At 42.3% G+C, this 18,070-nt stretch overlaps 1 protein-coding gene across 2 annotated transcripts; it reads left to right on the forward strand.

Moving 5' to 3' along the window:
* The first annotated feature begins 384 nt into the window (after positions 1-384).
* On the forward strand, positions 385-15,194 carry TMEM9B (TMEM9 domain family member B). Of its 2 annotated transcripts, XM_074997684.1 has the most exons (5): positions 385-632; positions 4,851-4,942; positions 9,489-9,597; positions 10,317-10,451; positions 14,177-15,194. In XM_074997684.1, exons 1-5 carry the CDS (start codon positions 555-557, stop codon positions 14,330-14,332), a joined length of 570 nt encoding a protein of 189 aa, XP_074853785.1. In that variant the 5' UTR covers positions 385-554; the 3' UTR covers positions 14,333-15,194. The 2 variants fall into 2 exon arrangements, with proteins under 2 accessions (XP_074853785.1, XP_074853786.1); XM_074997685.1 differs by lacking the exon at positions 4,851-4,942 and having other exon boundaries at positions 387-632.
* Positions 15,195-18,070: the final 2,876 nt, after the last annotated feature.

Consider the following 18,070-nt stretch of genomic DNA (forward strand, 5'->3'; position numbering starts at 1 on the left):
AACTAAATTAAAGTGATTTAAATAGCATATTGTTCTCATGATGTCTGAATGACAATGCTTACTTTTCATTTTTGGCATATGTTGCCTGAATAGAGAATAAAAACTGCTCCTGGCTGTAAATTTTTCCTATTTTGTCCGCAGACGAAACTTCTGTGGGTTGGCAAACCTGGTTGGCTCCCAAGACTAGGCCAGGAAGTGAAGGGAGCACTGCAAGGTGTTTCTGGGGGGGGCAGCCCGGACGCATCAGCCAGGGACGAGATGTCGCTACCCTCCCGCGGCCCTCCCCCTGCCGTGGGTGACGTGGGAAGACCGGAGGTCGGCTCGCCAAGCCCCCACTCCAGAGCTCTAGCCGGAACATTTAAGCGGGTGCACCGAAACTTCCCCTGGTTGAACGCGCGGCGGCGGCCGCAGGTCCTTGGGGAAGAACTGGCTGGTGGACTTGGCGTCAGGTGACGCCAGCCCGTAGCGGAAGGGGGAAGTGATGGGAACAGAGCTGCGAACGGGGCTCGGCGGGCTGTTCTAGAGGCCGTAAGGAGCCGGGCCCGGAGCCCGACATGGCGGCGCGGCTTTGCTGGCTGCTCGGCTTGGTGCTGGCCTTGGCCGCGCTTGTGGGGCAGGTGACGGGGGTCAAGGTAAGCGGGGCCGGGGTCCCTGCAGACGGAACCAGCCCCTGACCCCGTTGCTGGCATTGGCGCGGCTTGCCCCGACTTGCCTCAGCCCCTTAATAGACTCCCCCGCCCGGGGCTCGTAGAGCTGCCTCCGCCCCAGCAGACCGCGGGGGTGGGGGGCGCGGCGGGTGCGAAGCTGTGACGGGCAAAAGGGTGAAACTCCGCCTGGTGCCCACGCACGGACGCAACTCCCGCTGAGGCAGCGAAGGGGGTTGTTGGATGGTTTGTACGTGGGGCTTAGGGCGAAGAAGGGAGAACCGAACAACTGGCTTTCGAACGCAGGGACCTAATAAATGGTTTGATTGTTCAGGAGCTAATGGGCCTTCAGCATTGTTGAAAATCAGGCTACTTAGCTTGTCTTTCGGATCCTACTTCTTTAAAATTAAGACTTTGGTTTGTAATATAAACTAATGGGGTGAGGGGAAAACTTTAGTTTGGGTGTTAGTTTGAAAGGTGACTTCTCAAAGTATGTAAAAGTATCCGCATGTGTGTGTTTATGGATTATTAGGGTTTGAATATTTTAGGACATCCATGGATAGGCCTGATTTACTCTGTCATTTATAAGTTTGGATGTAAGAAACAAAATCTGTTCCTGCAATTTCCCTCAAGATTCTTGATTTTTCTATTTAGTGCAGCTTTTCCTTGGTCACCTTTAAGGTCCAGCTCTTTATTTGTGTGCTCTTATTATTGAACCACTCCTCACTGAAATTTTCTACAGCCAGCTCCTTCTGTTGCCCTCAGGAGTTAGCCATAGTTTTCCTAACCTATTGGGCTTCCATAGGTCCCACATCGTTAGCTGTGTTTTTGTAGAATTCCACAGGAATGCACTCATAAACCAGAGTAAATCTGAATCTTAATTTTTTACACTCATCCCTAGTTAAACAAGTACTTCACTTACAAGTACTTGCTCAAACGAGGGACACATTTACTTACCGTAGTTCACTCTGAGTGAACTCCCCCCACCCACTAATATGAGGATAATCCTCTCCATGTGGCTCCAAAGAACCCTAGTCTGACACCCCCCCCCTCCCCCCCCCCGCTGGCCCTGCAGCCCCTACCTGAGGCAGCCTGACCACCGGCCCTGCAACAGTCTGACTCCGTGCCAGCCCCATAGCCCTAACCCAGGGCAGCCTTAACCCCCCACCCCGCTCAACCCACAGACTGGCCCCGTGGCAGCCTGACCCCCCCCCCCCCACCCCCTTCCTGCCAGCTTGGTGGACCTAACTTGCCGCAGTCTGACATGCCCCGCTGGGCCACACACCCAGCCTTCAGCAGCCCGAACCCCCACCCGCCCCACTGACCCGACCGGCCACGAGGTTTTAACCTCCTTTCCACTTATGGCCCTAAACTGCCTTTAACCTTTTCCACCCCTGAAACCCAAGGTTTACATACCTTCCAAAAGCAGCATCACATAACTGCCACTCCTTTGCTGAGATTTAGGAACGAATTAGACACTTTTACATGTATTTTAATGAGAATTTAGTGCCCTCTCACAAGTTTTCGCCTGCGAGCATGAAGCTGGAACCAATTGTGCTTGTAGAGCGAGGGGTGAGTGTATTAAACCAACATAACTCACTCAAGAGACAGAAAACTGGGTTAGAATGATGAGACATTTCCTTTGGCAGAGGACTGCTGCCTGCAAGTTGGTGTGGGAGGGTGATTCCAGTAATTCATTACAAACAGATACATAGATCTGATTACCAGAGTAAATGCTTATTTCTTTTCTTGATGGAAGGCTTAGCTAAACCTAAACTAGGATGTAAGGAATTTGTTGTGTGCACCATAACAGATTTAAGGGGCAACTTTAACTTAGTTAACCGAGAAACTGAGCTTGTGGGGCTTTCAGTTGGTAGGCAAGCTGATTCTTCGTTACAGTGTGCATACAAGATTGGTGAAAATGATGGATGGTTTTTATATTCTTGTTTACTGACAAGAAAAAAATTGCAGATTTAGACATAAATAATAGACTAAAATATCTACAATTTGTTTATCCTTCTTTACGAGTTGTAAAATTTAAGCTTTTATTTGTGTTTCAAGTAATAATGGAATCTAGTAAATTATTTGGCTTTGACATTCTGTATTGAGATGCTGTCAAAAATAACAGGACAAGGGGTTGACACACATCCATCAAATAGTCCCTTTCTTGAGACAAGGCTTCTGCACTGTGTGTATAATCGGAATATTTATAAAGTCCCAGTTGTATAAAGGAGTGGGTGGGTAGTGTGTGTGTGTGGGGGGGGGGGGGGGTGTCTGTTGCATGTACATCTTATTTCCGTATTTGTTCTTTTCTTGGTACACCAGTTTTATGGAATATTTCAGGTGTAAGGTCTCCAGTCCTAGGTGAGGCTACATTGTGATGTCTTCTGGTTTGTGCTGTTTCATTGGTCTAGACTGTCTCTATTTTTATCTGATTTTAGGTTTCTTTAGGTATTGTGCTGTTGACTATTATCTTCTAATAGGTGAATGTTTACTACATCAGTATTCGTGCCATTTTTTAATCTAGCTGTGAATACTCTTCCATCAGCTAATTGCCAGCCCAGGGCTCCCATTTTATCCATATATTTTATATCCTTTTTTTTAGTACTACAGTAAATCCTGACTTACGTTATAGGTTGTGTTCCCAGGCAACCATGTGTAAATCAAATTTCACACAAGTTGTGGGAGCTGCGGACCAGGTGGCAGCCTGGCTCCTGACTCCCAGGACTGGCGGGGAGCCACAAACTAGGTGGTAGGCTGGCTTCTGGCTCCCCTCCTTGCAGGATCCGGGAGACTATCCAGGCTGCCGTGTTGGTCAGTTTCCTAGATCCCAGGAGTGGTAGGGATCCAGGGAGTGGAGAGGAGGTGGGAGCCAGGCTGCAGCCTGGTTTCTGGCTCTCTGCTGCTCCTGGGAGCCAGGAAACTCACCAGCACAGCAGTGCCAGTCAGTTTCCTGGCTCCTGCAAGTGGAGGGGAATCAGGGCAAAGGGGAGCCAGTTCCCAGACTGCCACCTGGTTCACGGCTCCCTGCCACTCATGATTTCGACTCATGTTAATCCAAGTAACACGCAAGTCGAAATCATGTAAATAGGGTTTTTACTGTAGTTAGTCCTCCAACTTCTATGTAATGAGAGATGCACCATTACTTGTCTTCAGATGGCCGACGTGCAGTGTGAATGACATTGGCTCTAATGCCTGCTTTGTGCCTTCTCCTAGCCAATGAAACTACATTTATCGTTACTCTGAGCTTATTGACCCACCTGAGATTTTATTCATTGTTAAAGCTTTAAGTTTGTTTAGCTAATAGTCTTGTCTGCAATACTTTGTTGAAATTCAAGTCACTTTTTCATGAAGGCTGTCACTTTTTCTTTTGGTGGCTTCCTGTTGCTTTCCCAAATAAATTGATATGATGTGTATTTAAGCATGACATCATTTGTAAATCCATGTTAACCATCTCTGATGTCATTGCATAATAAGCTGCTCATTTTATTTACCTTCTGTAATTTTACTCCTGTACTTCCTAGGGTTTTATTACTGTTTTCTCCCCATTTGTTCACTTCTGCAAGCATTCTGTCCTTTCTTTACAGTTTTCCTTTCTTTATTTGGGGAACAGGGTGTCTTCTGGGATTCCTCTTTTTTCACTTTCACCTCCCTGGCACTGTCACCCTCATCCACCTAAAACAAGGGCACTGTGTTGTGGTGATTCTTCTAACAATTTCCCTTACAAGCCTTTCTCTTTCAAGTAACAAAAATAATCAGTGAAGAAAGACTTGTCCACGAGGCTCTGTTTTTACTGGTCTTCACTCCAGATGAATATTTCTTCCTGAATTCTTCTTCAACTGTCCTCTAGCTACACATCTGTATCTTCATTATATCGATTTAATTCAGGAACACATACATAACCCTTAAGTTTTTGTAGAAAGCAAAGTGTAGTTTACAAATTCAGATACTCTTTCCCCAAACAGAGAAGGCAAGCTATTGTTGCAATCTAAAGTAATACAGTTGCTTAGGAAATTGGCCCATTTTCTAGAAATCGGTGTACGTTCCCAACACTGACAGATCTTGCACTTAAGAAAAAGCGACCAGGTGCGATGGACACCTGTTGTAGTGTAGTATAGTATATAAAGTGTATCGCATCAACTTTACTTTTGTAGAAGATTTTTTGATGGTTGATGAGTTTGTTCTACGCATGTGTTTTCATTACAGAATTCTGAGGATGTCCGATGTAAATGCATATGTCCTCCTTACAAAGATCATCCTGGCAATATTTACAACAAAAATGTTTCACAGAAAGACTGGTGAGTTTACGGGGCTCAGAAATAAGAAGCTGCATTCTTATTAGGGCTGTATGGCACTTGAGTAGGTCACCTATAATTAATGATGATATGTAAGGCATAGTTATTTCTCTTACTGTGGTATGGGTAGAAATTTTATCCCATGTGCTAGTAGTTCATGTTATCCCTCTTCAGATACACCAGTGCTCACCTATGGCAAGGCCTTAAGCCAGAGGTAGAGAACCTGTGCCCTGCAGTCTGGATCTGGCCTGTTGCAGGGTAGTGGGTGTGAAGTCCAGAGCCTCATGGATTGGAGTCAGAAAAGGCAGGGCTGGGTCTGGCCCATGAGCTCTGCCTGGGGTAAAGAAGTGACTCTGTGCACTATTGTTCCTCTTCTTCTGGCAGGGGGTGGGGAGGGTACTCCAGTGCCTAGAAGTGCTGCCAGGAAGCTTTTCCTTCTCCACTCTAATTGGCCAGAATTGTGGCCAGTGAGAGCAGCAGGAGAGTGGTACCTGGCAGTGCTGAGGGGGACAGAGCCACATGAGCTCCCCAGGGAGGTGCACCAGGTAAGCACTCCCATCCAAACCCTGCACCCCAGCCCACTTCTGCACAACCCCCTCCCATTCAGACCCCTGTACCCAGTCTGATTCTGTTCACCCCTCCTGTCCAGACTCTCCACCTCTGGGCTGCTTCCTGGCAGTCCCCTCCCACACTGAACCCCTCATTTTTGGCTCCACCCCAGAGCCTGGGGCAGGAGGGCAACAAAAATCTACCAGTCCTAGCTTATTTGGCTTATTGGAATTGTTTTTATAAATGTGGAGAGAAAGCATAATCCTAGCACTGGGAGTTGGGAGAATTGATTTTTTTTTTTTTTTTTTTGTTCAGAATTTGTTGTTACCAGGGCTTTACATTCTGAACCTTTTCATGTGTGCAGTGGAGGAAAAGTAAAAACCAAAAGTCTTTTTCTGAGGCGTACTTCATTTCTGAACAGGCTTTGTAATCTTTGGGGGCACTAACCTGTAGAAATGTAAAATATCGTTGGTGGCATATAGATCTTACCTAGAGACCTCTGATCATGATAGGCAGCTACAAGTCAACAGCTCAGTCTTGCAAATGCTTCCACATCTGAGAAGTTCCGTTAAGATCAATGGAACTAATTACAGAAGTATATTTATTTGTGTATGTTTCTGCAGGATTGGGCTTTAGGCTTTTAAACTACTCTCATCAGACACACAGGGTTTGTTAGAAACTACATGTAAGGGGAGAATGAGAGAGAGAGAAGATAGCAGACTTAACTAGACAAAATACTTTATACCTGAAGATTGTTGATATGTAGGTTCTACCAAACCTTTGGTGTCTGGTGAGAGTGATTTAAAAACATAAACTAACATATTTTAAAAAAAAATTCTTCTCAGGTAACAGAATGAAGTCATCACACAAATGTATCCAGTCAGCTGCTGGGAAGGCTTGGGGGAGGTTGCTGTGGGTGATTCTGGCCAGCCAGTATGGGAGGTGTGGCAGAGCTGGGCTGCCCCCAGCCCCTGGGCAAGGGAAGGAGCTAGGAGTAGCCATTGCCATGGCGGGGAGGGAAGGTGCTGCTCAGACCTGAGCTGTGGCTCCTGCTGACTCCCCCCACCTCAGGATTGGGCAGCAGGAAGTGGCAGGTAGTTTGGAATGTTCAAGCAATCCATTGGATTTTCTTTTGATTGATGTTTTTGTAACATTGATATCTTCCCATCATATTTTTGTGACTGTTCAACAAACCAACAGTATTCTCTGTACAAAGCCATTATAAATGGGGATGAAAGTTGAATCTGTGGAACTAAACAAAAATGAGATGTGACTAGTATTCAGTCAAGCCTTATGTGTCAATACTGGTGCCCAGCTTTTATAAGAGTCTGTGGGGAAAAACGTGCACACTTTTGACAACATGTTAAGCTAAATTTAAAATTTTGTGATGGTAATATTTGCAATGGTTATAGTGACTGAATTTCTAGTCTAATAGAGTGGAGTCAACTTCACATTATGGCTGTATAAGTTTACTTTGTGGGTAATGTTTTAATTTGATTTTGGATTTTAATATTGCAGGTTTCAATTATTGAAAAACTTACTCCTAACCAATAATAACTGAAAAAAATAAATTTATTGTTCCCAACAGAAAGTAACGTGAAGTCTGGTTATGAAGATTATTTTAGTATAAGTGGAAAACTAACGTTGCAGAATGGGTTAATTGAGGTTTGTTCATGAAACTCTCCAGCATTTTAATCTGGCCTAGTGCTGTGCTAGATCTTAACTGAGTGGGCCTTATACAGAAGATGTTTTAAGGTCTGATAACCTATTTATTTGTTCTGTTTCTGTGAGTTAATGGGGCAAAGGCAGAAGGTGGTTCCAGCACCAAATAAGTGTTATGAACCAAAAAAGTGACAATGAAAAGCCTAGAATTACCCAGTGTTGAGTGAGTTGGTGTCCAGTGCTGTAACTTATACTGATTGTGGGTCATATCCAGAAAGTGTGGTCATCCCAAAGATTTCACTTTGTTTTGTCCAGTTTTAAATTAAATAATATGTGGGATTGACATTTCACTTTTCTTTCTGCTGGCGAACTTTTCTTTGTACTAAGTATGTCCCCAAATGTTTACCTTTATGTGAGCTTAAATAAATGGCTAACTTAATTCTGTCTGATACATGTGGGTCACATACATTAGCAAAGATGGGAGTTCTGCTCACATATGAGAAAGTAAAACCTCTTGTTTTTCTTCAGTCAGTCAAAGAGATGTATAGAATAGTGCAAAACTTTTCAAAATGGTACCAGAAATGTCTGATGCTTTATAGATCGGTAAGAAAAATATGGTTTCTACTCAGAGGCTTAAACCTGAATAAGTGACAGATGAATAAGAATTAAAAAACAAACAAAGCCCCCTCTATTTGAACATGAAGAAGGGAGAAATGCATAGTAGCTGTAAAGGGCAGGAGGGGGCTGTGATCTGGGGCAGGTTTGCGGAAGGGATGTAAGTTGTAACCTGGGGCAGGAGGGGATTATGACCTGATGCAGGGTCTGGGAAGGGATATGAGTGCAGGAGCAGGGGTACAGAGGTTTTGGGCTGTGATTTGGTGCAGAAGGGGATGCACAGGGTTGTCAGGGAGAAGGGGATGGGGTGGCAAATGTAGGCTTTGTCTGGGAGATGCTTACGTTTGGAGGCTCTGGGCGACATGACCAGTGGGACCCTCAGGCACACTCCCTGTCTTGTGCACCTGCATGCCTCTGAAAGCAGTGGGTTGTGGGGAACCGTGTGCATCTCTGAATGACACTTGAGGGAGGAGTGATCCTATGCATATAGTCTGCACGTCGCGCATGGCTCAGGCAGCTTCCATTGGCCACAAACTGGCCGTTGGGAGCTGTGAGATTGTACTTGGGGATGGGGTTAGCATAGAAAGCTCCCCCTCCAGGGGCATGTGAGCCGTGTCTACATGTGCACGCTACTTCGAAGTAGCGGCACTAACTTCGAAATAGCGCCCGTCACGGCTACACGCGCCGGGCGCTATTTCGAAGTTAACTTTGACGTTAGGCGGCGAGACGTTGAAGTCGCTAACCCCATGAGGGGATAGAAATAGCGCCCTACTTCGACGTTCAACGTCGAAGTAGGGACCGTGTAGTCATTGCGTGTCCTGCAACTTCGAAATAATGGTGTCCGCCATGGCAACTATCAGCTGAGGGGTTGAGAGACGCTCTCTCTCGAGCCCCTGCGGGGCTCTTTGGTCACCGTGGGCAGCAGCCCTTAGCCCAGGGCTTCTGGCTGCTGCTGCGGCAGCTGGGGATCCATGCTGCAGGCACAGGGTCTGCAACCAGTTGTCAGCTCTGTGTATCTTGTGTTGTTTAGTGCAACTGTGTCTGGGAGGGGCCCTTTAAGGGAGTGGCTTGCTGTTGAGTCCGCCCTGTGACCTTGTCTGCAGCTGTGCCTGGCACCCTTATTTCGATGTGTGCTACTTTGGCATGTAGACGTTCCCTCGCAGCGCCTATCTTGATGTGGTGCCGCGCAACGTCGAAGTTGAACATCGACATTGCCAGCCCTGGAGGACGTGTAGACGTTACTCATCGAAATAGCCTATTTCGATGTTGCTACATCGAAATAAGCTATTTCGATGTAGGCTTCACGTGTAGACGTAGCCGTGGAGAGCAGAGCTGCAGCTGACCCCTGCACCTGACCACTTTGAGTGGAGTTTGGGGCATGCAGCAGTTAGGGAACTTGCTCTGGGCTCCCACTGGGGTTCAGGACTGTGGCAGACTGGGTACAGCCTGCCTCTGGAATATATTATCTGTAAGCTTTAATAAGACTTGCTGGCTTTCTAAGTATGAGCACTGAGTTGCTATTTAATTTGTCACTTAACTAAATGCATTGCTCAAAAGTTAAATCTTAAGCCCTCTGAGGTACTAGATATTTCTGACTTTTAATCAAAGGTCAGTTTTGCTAGTCTCTTGCTGTGGAATCTTTATGCATTCAGAGCAGTAGGAACTACTTAAGTAGTGGAGTAAAAATAGCCAAACTGAATCTAAGCTGTCTTTCTTTCTCCAGTGATTGTCTTCACGTGGTCGAGCCTATGCCTGTCCCTGGACCTGATGTGGAGGCATACTGCTTACGTTGTGAATGCAAATATGAGGAGAGAAGCTCAGTCACAATTAAAGTAAAAATGTCATTCCACTGCTGCTATTAAGCATTTCAGCCAGCTACTTAATGCACAGTGTTTTTTTTTATAAATGCATTCTTGAAAACAAAACATTCTGGGTGCTGTAGTGGCACTATAATAATTAAATCTTATAATCTCACTTATACTCAAAACAGCAGTTGCACTAATAGTTAAGGCTGAATCATCAGGTTTAAAGGAACTCTGTTAAGTAGCTTAGTCTCCAAATTTGCAATCCATGATGCTTGTTATGGGAGATCTTTTTTTTTCTATCAGTTCATGGGTTTAGTATCTTTCTCTCTTTGTGCTCTCTGGTTGCTAAGCTGAATCTTTTGCTAGCCTAGCAAGAACAGTTGGCTAACAAGTCTCAGATGTGCTGACAAAGACACTTGCCCACATAAATCAGCCATGCTAGCTTTAAGAGGTTTCATACATTTTGGGGAGTAAAGGCTCTTTGAAGTAGCCCATGGCTGCACGCATGGCAGTGCTTCGAAGTTGCTCGGGGAGAATTAGCCTAATGAAGTGCTGCGTATTCACCACAGCACTTCATTAGTAATCTCCCATTGCCCTGATTACCATGCCCCCTTTGAAATTGGGGGGCAAGTGTAGACAAGCCCTGGTTGTTCCTTTGTTTTTCTGTTTGCCCTGTTCTTGAGAATATTATGTGGAGTAAGTTCTTGGCAGTAGTGTAAACCTTGCTTATATTTTACTGCATGTAGGTTACAATCATAATCTATCTGTCCATCTTGGGCCTGCTGTTGCTGTACATGGTGTATCTTACATTGATAGAACCTATACTGAAGAGACGTCTGTTTGGACATTCACAGCTGATACAAAGTGATGAAGACATTGGGGTAAGATCACGTGGATGAATGCAGTTGAACACTTACTTATGAAGAGTTTTTAATGGCAAAATAGCCCTCTTTTTCAAGGGAGTGGTAATCTCCACTGTTGCAGAAAGTTGTGTGACTTCTTCTTTAAGACCAATTCTTTCAATATGTTCCCCTCTAACTGATGGATAGCAAGTTCAGGATCTAGGGATTACTCTTTTTTTTTTTTTTTTTCCCCTGCCCAACTTGACTGATAACGAAGCATTTCGCAGACATATAAGCCAAACTCTCAAGGAGTTTTGTTTAAGCAATTTGTCAATCTTGTTTGCAGTCTAAGAATATTAAGTATGTAAGGCTCCAAATTCATGCTTACAAGTAAATGCTAAATATATGACTTAGTTTAGGGAGTCTAGAAAATACACTGATCTATTTACCATATTGTACAACCAAGCAACATGCAGCAGAGATAAAGCACACTTTGAACCTATTGTAATTTTAGTGGACCCTTTTAAAGGTTAAAAACCAACCTATAAACAGGTGGATTTCAGTTACTTTATCTAAGTCTGCTAGCAGCTGTGGCCACTTAATGTCTAGGTTAATGTGGGTTAAAAACAAAGTATGGAACAGAGTAGAGATTAAAAGTGTTTGTTATGCCATTAAAACCATGACACTTAAGGATATTTTCATTATTGCTTCAAAGTAAATAGTTAACAATGCAGCTACACTAAAAGGTGTCGCATGACCTTAGGGAACTCATAGTCTTTTTGTTTACAGTGAAAAATATCTTTGCTTACAAAGTATTTAAACACCTAGTTGTATTGTGTGGCTGTCACTTTTAATAGCTTTAAATCCATAGCAAACTTTGACAGTAGTTTTAAACCCTAGTGAATTAGATGTGGTTTACATTCATGTTCTGTATTTGTATTTGCGTAGTAGGTGAGCAACTTGCTTCCATCATATTTTTATGGTGATTTGAACTTTTTTTTTTTTATTAAAATATGGAAAGAATTGTTGTCTTGGGTAAACTGAGAAGTAGATCACTTAGAATTCTGTCATCTTGGTCTGCTACCAGTGGCTGTCAGCCATCTTGATGAAAAGCAATCTTGTCCTTGAAAAATGCAAACAATTTTATAAATGTTTCCATTCTGGAAAAATAACTGCAATATTCAACATTAAACACTTACATTCACCTGATACTTCATTGTGGGAAAACAAATAATCAGTCAGAAGAAAATCTAAACTATTTTTTTCTAAATCTTAAGAGGATCAGAACCATAGATTCTAAGGCCAAAAAGGACCCTTTTGTTTAATGCAGTTTGACTTTTATAATGTTATACAGACCTAGAATCTGAGGCCCTGATTCTACTTGGTCATACTCCATTGAAGTCAGCAGAGTTTTGGATGGACCAAGGAGTCCATCCTTGCACATGTCACAGCAAGACTGGGGCAGAAAGGAGAGGGGGTGGGAGAGAAAGAGAGAGATGCAGAAGTGCTCAGCATTAATCTACCCTCACTCCTGTGAAAGTCAGCAGTAAGAATGGAAGCACCACTAAGTGGCTTTGCAGCTAGCACTCTGAAGTGGCATTGTATTTCAAGAATTTTAAAAATGCAAAATAGGCCACATGCAACAAGTTTTCTGCACCATAATTGCTGTTGACAGCACCTCCATCTGTGCTGTTACTGAGATGTGTAACCTACCATGTCATGTTCATGTTTTCCCAATCGAGATGTACCTCAGTCTTAGTGCTGCTTCTGATTAACATCTCTAAATCTGGACTTACTACTTCATTCAGTTAGCTAAAACCCTTGTCCAAGCGTCCATCTTCTGTCTAGAGTACAGCAGTGTCATCTTTAGCTTTGAGAAATGGTCCTATTTATATCCATTCAGAATGCTACAGATCTAATTTTCCTCATTGCTGGCTGTGATGACATTGCCTCTCCCTTCCCATCCTTTAGCTGGCTTCCCTCTTCTGTCATATCAAACATTAACTACTTGTTTTAACTTTCAAGGACCCTGCAACCTATCTTTCACTATACTTATCTCATCTCTGTCAAGATGTCAGCTCCTGCCTTAAGTCAGCCAGTGATACCAGTCTTCACCTCCATCTTGCTAAAGTTTTAAACAAATACCTCTATACTTTCTCTTGTGGTGCCAGTCATGGATGGGAGGCTCTGAGGGGAAGCCACCTCAACTGCCCTCCTTTCAATTCCTCTGTAAAACTCTCCCCGTTCCATGTTTGCAAAAAAAAAAAAAAAAGTTGTTAGCCAGCTGCTGTGCTGAGACCCTCTGTCATGCTAACCATTATTTTCTAATGTTCTGTCTGCTTCCCCACTGGTTCATCTGTATCCATCCACTGTCACCTGTCTAATACTTAGATTATGAATTTTTTTGGGGAAGGGAGTGTCTTTTTGTGTTTTATATAATGCATAGTACAGCGGGGTCTTGGTCTTTGATTGGGGCCTTTTAGGTATTACCTCAATATAAATAAATAATAATTTTAAGGGAGAGGTGTATTGCTGATCATGGAGTTGCTGTACTCAGCATTAGGTCACAAATAAAATAACCACTTCTGAAACCTTTTTAATGAAACAAGGCAAGGTATAGAAATACACAAGCTTCAAAATTGAATCTCCTTTGCTTTGCTAGAACAGGACATCGTTTATAATAGTGTTTTTTCATCTGAAACATATCATGTACGTGACCTTCTCCAATGTAGTTTTTTAAAACAAATTTCTTTGCCCAAAACATTTTGGGAGCCAAATAAAAAGTTCTGTTCCAAATGTCTTTGTTTATGACTTGGGGACTTTTTCCAATAAATAAATCCAGCTTTGCAGATACTGTTAAAGGGACAGCGTAAATGCTAAACAAACATTCAGTTGCTCAGCTCTTTGTCACTTAAACAGCTGTATTTACACTTGTAGCACAGTGGGTTTGGTTTAGTGACAGTAAACATCAGTGTTTGGCATTAGATGGCATCTCTGGTCTGACCCACAATGGACAGATGGACAAACTCTATCAAATATATATTAGCCAGGAAGTCCATAGAAATTGTTTTCTAAAAAATATTGAAGTGTACAGTCTAGCTGCCTGGCAAGCCTGAATAACTATTTATCCAGAAGAATATTGTAATAACATAAGAACAGCCATTGTGGGTCAGACCAAAAATCCATATAGACCAGAATTTTCTCTTCCGACTGTGGCCAATGTCAGGTGTCTCAGCAGAATGAACAGAACAGATAATCATCAAGTGATCCCTCCCCTCTCTCACATTACTCACTTCTGACAAACAAGCTAGGGACACCAATCCCACTCATCCTGGCTATAGATATTAATGAACCTATTCTACATGAATTTGTGTAGCTCTCTTTGTGAGCCCTGTTAAATTTTTCATTTTCACGACATCCTCTGGCAGGGAGTTCCAAAGGCTGACTGTGTGTGTGAAGAAATATTTCCTTTTTAATTGTTTTAAATCTGCTACCTATTAATTTCATTTGGAGACCCTTAGTTCTTATATTATGGGAGCAAGTAAATAACTCTTTTCCGTATTTACTTTCTCAACACCAGCCATGATTTTATAACCTCTGTTATATCCACCCTCCTCTAAACTGACAAGTCCCTGTCTTTTTAATCTCTCCTCATATGACGCATGTTCCAAACCCCAATCATTTTTGCTGCCTTTTTCTGAAATTTTAACAGTATTTGCCCTATGAAATTGCTGAAATATCAGTGTTACTTTCTGCAATTGCAGGATCACCAACCTTTTGCAAATGCTCATGATGTGCTAGCTCGTTCCCGGAGCCGTGCCAATGTGTTGAACAAAGTGGAATACGCCCAGCAACGTTGGAAGCTGCAGGTCCAAGAGCAGCGCAAATCTGTCTTTGACCGTCATGTTGTGCTCAGTTAATTGATGTCTAATTCAATGGTGACCAGTAAAAAGGACTAAAGGAAAGAAATGATTCATGTCTTCCTGATTCTACCACTTCTGAAAGTTCTTTTGAATGGTTTGTCAGTGGAGCACACAAATGTTAATTTTGTAAGAATATACTGGAGTGGAAGCTGTGAAAAATAAAGACTAATTAGCCAAAAGCTGATAATGCTTTACATTTTTAAATGGCATTTACTAACAAAAGAGAGCCTACTCTAAGAGGTCTTGGGAGGTAACCGTGGTATCTTATTTATTATGACTGAGATGTTTTTAATGTAGTTTACACCTTTTAAACAGCACCAGGGAGCATACTCCAACAAGAGCTCAGTTGTAACATGCTAATCACTTTACTTTGTCAACTTTTGTAAATATACGTGGTTTTTCTCTTCACTATTTATGCTATGTATTGGAAATCTAAATCTTGCAATGTAGTTTTTCCATCTGACATTGACAAGTAGTGTTCATCATTTGGTTTCTTGCACTGTTACCTTGAAGATGTTTGTATGCCAGCTGACCTTCGGAAACTTAAGGCAAAACTTAAATGGACAATGACCTTTGAGAAGCTGCATGGTTAAGGTACTATGATGAAGGTAAACTAATGCAGTGCATATTGAGGCCATTCTTTACTATTTTGCTTTGATCACTTAGTATATTGTGTATGCTACCTATAAATCTCATCCCTTTCTCTTCATGGGTAAAGTCTCAGGAGTGAGTATGATAAACTGTACATTTAAAAATAAACTCTGTATTTGTCTGGATTGATGGTCTAAGGCACGCATTCTCCAGCATCTTCTGAGCTAGGGGTGTGTGGGTGGTGGTTTTTTTGTTTTGTTTTTAAAAACTAATGCTGTACACGTCCTTGTGAGGTATACAGCTATTGGATAAGGATAATTAACATTCTTCTATCCTCTTTGGAATGGAACAATTAAAGATGATCATGATCTTGATCTTGGAGGAACCTATTTAGTGTCTTTCATTTCTCTCCCTCATCATGCTGCATGTGACAGGCCCATTTTGCAAAATTATTTTAAACTGGACATAAGATCACAAATGGTGTGCGCTGTTTGTAAACGTTCAGTGCTTGGGTTAGAGAAAGCTGATAGCCAGAGTGCTTCTAACCTCTGATTCACTAGGCTCAGGCAGTAGTGGCTGCAACTTACCACCCATCTGAAGGATCTGTTCTATGTAAGAGGAGCTGGCCTCAGTCCAATTTCTAGTGAGAGTTCACAAAATCTCCAGTTATTGCTGCATGGTGGTCTTGCCATTTTAAACACCAGCATGGAGGACTGAGTGGGCACTAAATGGGCACTTACACTGGCTTTTACACCTAAAGAGCTAATCCATCTATTTTAGCATTTGAGACACCTTAGAAGGGCTAGATAAGGATGTTTGCCCTGCCCTTGCAGTCTTTTGTTATCAGTCCCTTTGCATGAGTCCTGAAAGAAGAAACTCTTCAGTACCAGCAGAATTATAATAGGTATCAAAACAAAAAAAAAACAAAACCCAAAACAGGACAAACAACAAAAACCCAAATTTCTGCAACATGTTCTAGTCTCTAACCAATTGAACGTTAACACCAGTGAGCTGGCAGTCTAAGTAATCAAATTTTAGGAACTGCTATTTCCATCTCCTCCCCTCCCTCCCACTAACCAAACTGGTGCCATCAAATCTGTTGGGACAGTGATGGACTTGCCATCCATAGAGGAGAAATAGTTGCAGTTCTTTGTTGCAAGGTTGCCTATTGCCTATGTCTTCAGACAGCAGAAGCACTGCTCCTTGACTGCTTTTCCTCACAAGCCATCAGGAGGTGAAGTGTGGTTTTTGGGAAGGTAGATGGATGTGCCCCAGGGTGAGGGCATGAAGATATTTTAAATCCCAAAGACTAAACTTTGTTCTGATACAAAGACTGTTTGAAGCAGAATCGATTCTTTTTCAAGAGTTGAATGGACCTTACTAGGAAAGAAAAGTATGTTTTGTGCATTTTTCTCTGAGTAGTGGATTAATGACCACTAATACTATGTATTTCAAGTGTTAAAGGTAATAGGACTGCAATCTTCAGATTTATAGAATATCTGATATGTAAATTAGTCTATGATTTAGGATTAGGATATTAGACTTCTTTAAATTTAGTCTTTCAAATTGAGTTAATTTACACACTTTAAATTCCAGTTAGAACTCGTCTATAATATTTTACATGTTTTTTTAAAGCTCATTTGGCCTAATAGATAGAGCTGTGCTTCTTGGTAAGGATACTAAAAATCTGTTAGGGCTCTCTCATTAGCCCCATCTTGCTCAGAGTTCAAAGACTGTTCACAAATTAGGGATAGCCAGTAACCATGCAACACACACTGTGGGCTTGTCTACGCTACCACCTTCCTTTGAAGGAAGGATGGTAATTAGGGTGGTGGGAGTTTGCTTAATAAAGTGCTGCCTATGCATGGCAGCACTTCATTAGTAAATTCTCCCCCACCCCCCAAGCAGCAACTCCAAAGTTTTAAACTTCGAAGTACCAGCACGCATCTAGCTATGGCGCACCCACCGGTACTTTGAAGTGCCAGGACAAAATTTTGAGGAGTAAGGGGACCTGAAGTTGCCCTGGTGCTTTGAAGTACCAGCGGGTGAGCCACGGCTAGACGTGTGCCGGTACTTCCAAATTTAAGACTTCGAAGTTGCTGCAGGGGGGAATTTGCCTAGTGAATTGCTACCTATGCATGGCAGCACTCCCAATGCCCTAAGTACCATCCTTCCTTCAAAGGAAGGTGGTAGTTTAGACATAGCCTGTGTGTATGGCAACTGGGAATCCTCCAGAGAGGATATCTGGGTAGTTTGTATTCCTCAAGTAATGTAAAGGAGTAGAGAATGGTAGAGAATCTGTCCCAACGTTGAGATATTAGGATTAGCACACCAAAGTATCAAAGGCCGACATCTTGTGTCACTTCTGTAAAATCAATCTAGTTACAGATACCAACTTCATATATCCTCTTATTCAAGTACATTGAAATTTCTGTGTTGAACAATAAAGATTACTGAAGGTCTAGTTAGCTTTTATTCTGTTAACTGAGATGGGCATTCATTACAGCAAATTGCTATAGTATGCAGCTCCAAGGCATAAAAATAAACTGTTGCTGATTACTTTCTAAGATAGCTCAGTTGTAGCTAATACATTTAAAGTTTTGATCCCATAATTCTAATATTTGTTGCCATTATAACTACAGTGTGGGTGGAAAAGGCTAAACCAGAAAAGAGCAGATCTAAGTGTAAGCTACTTTGCATATTGCCAATTGACTATAAATTACACCAGTCTTTGACTCAACCAAACAGCACTGGAACTACGTATTCAGGTAAGAGATATCAGAGAAAGAAATATGTCTTTGAAAATATATAGCATTATGACTTGAATAAATATCAGTTAAAATTGCTGTAAATGACTTCAGCTATTTATTAAGTAGTACAAATAGTCTATTATAAATGTGTATTTAGAGTGACCCATTCTTTGATCAAATAAGTTACACTTGGAGGTAAGAATTGAAAATATTAACTGCAAAACTTCAAATTTTCAGTACAAAATTTTGATATTTTACAGATATTTTAAGCAGCCTGAAAATTTAGTTTCCTTGGATTACTTAAGATTTTTCTCCATCTCAGAACAGGTGAGGCTCTGTAGCAATGAAACAGTTTTCATGTTCTTTGATTTTGTATTTGTTTTGGGCATTATAT

The sequence above is a fragment of the Carettochelys insculpta genome, chromosome 6 (assembly GCF_033958435.1).
Source record: "Carettochelys insculpta isolate YL-2023 chromosome 6, ASM3395843v1, whole genome shotgun sequence".
NCBI lineage: Eukaryota > Metazoa > Chordata > Testudines > Carettochelyidae > Carettochelys > Carettochelys insculpta.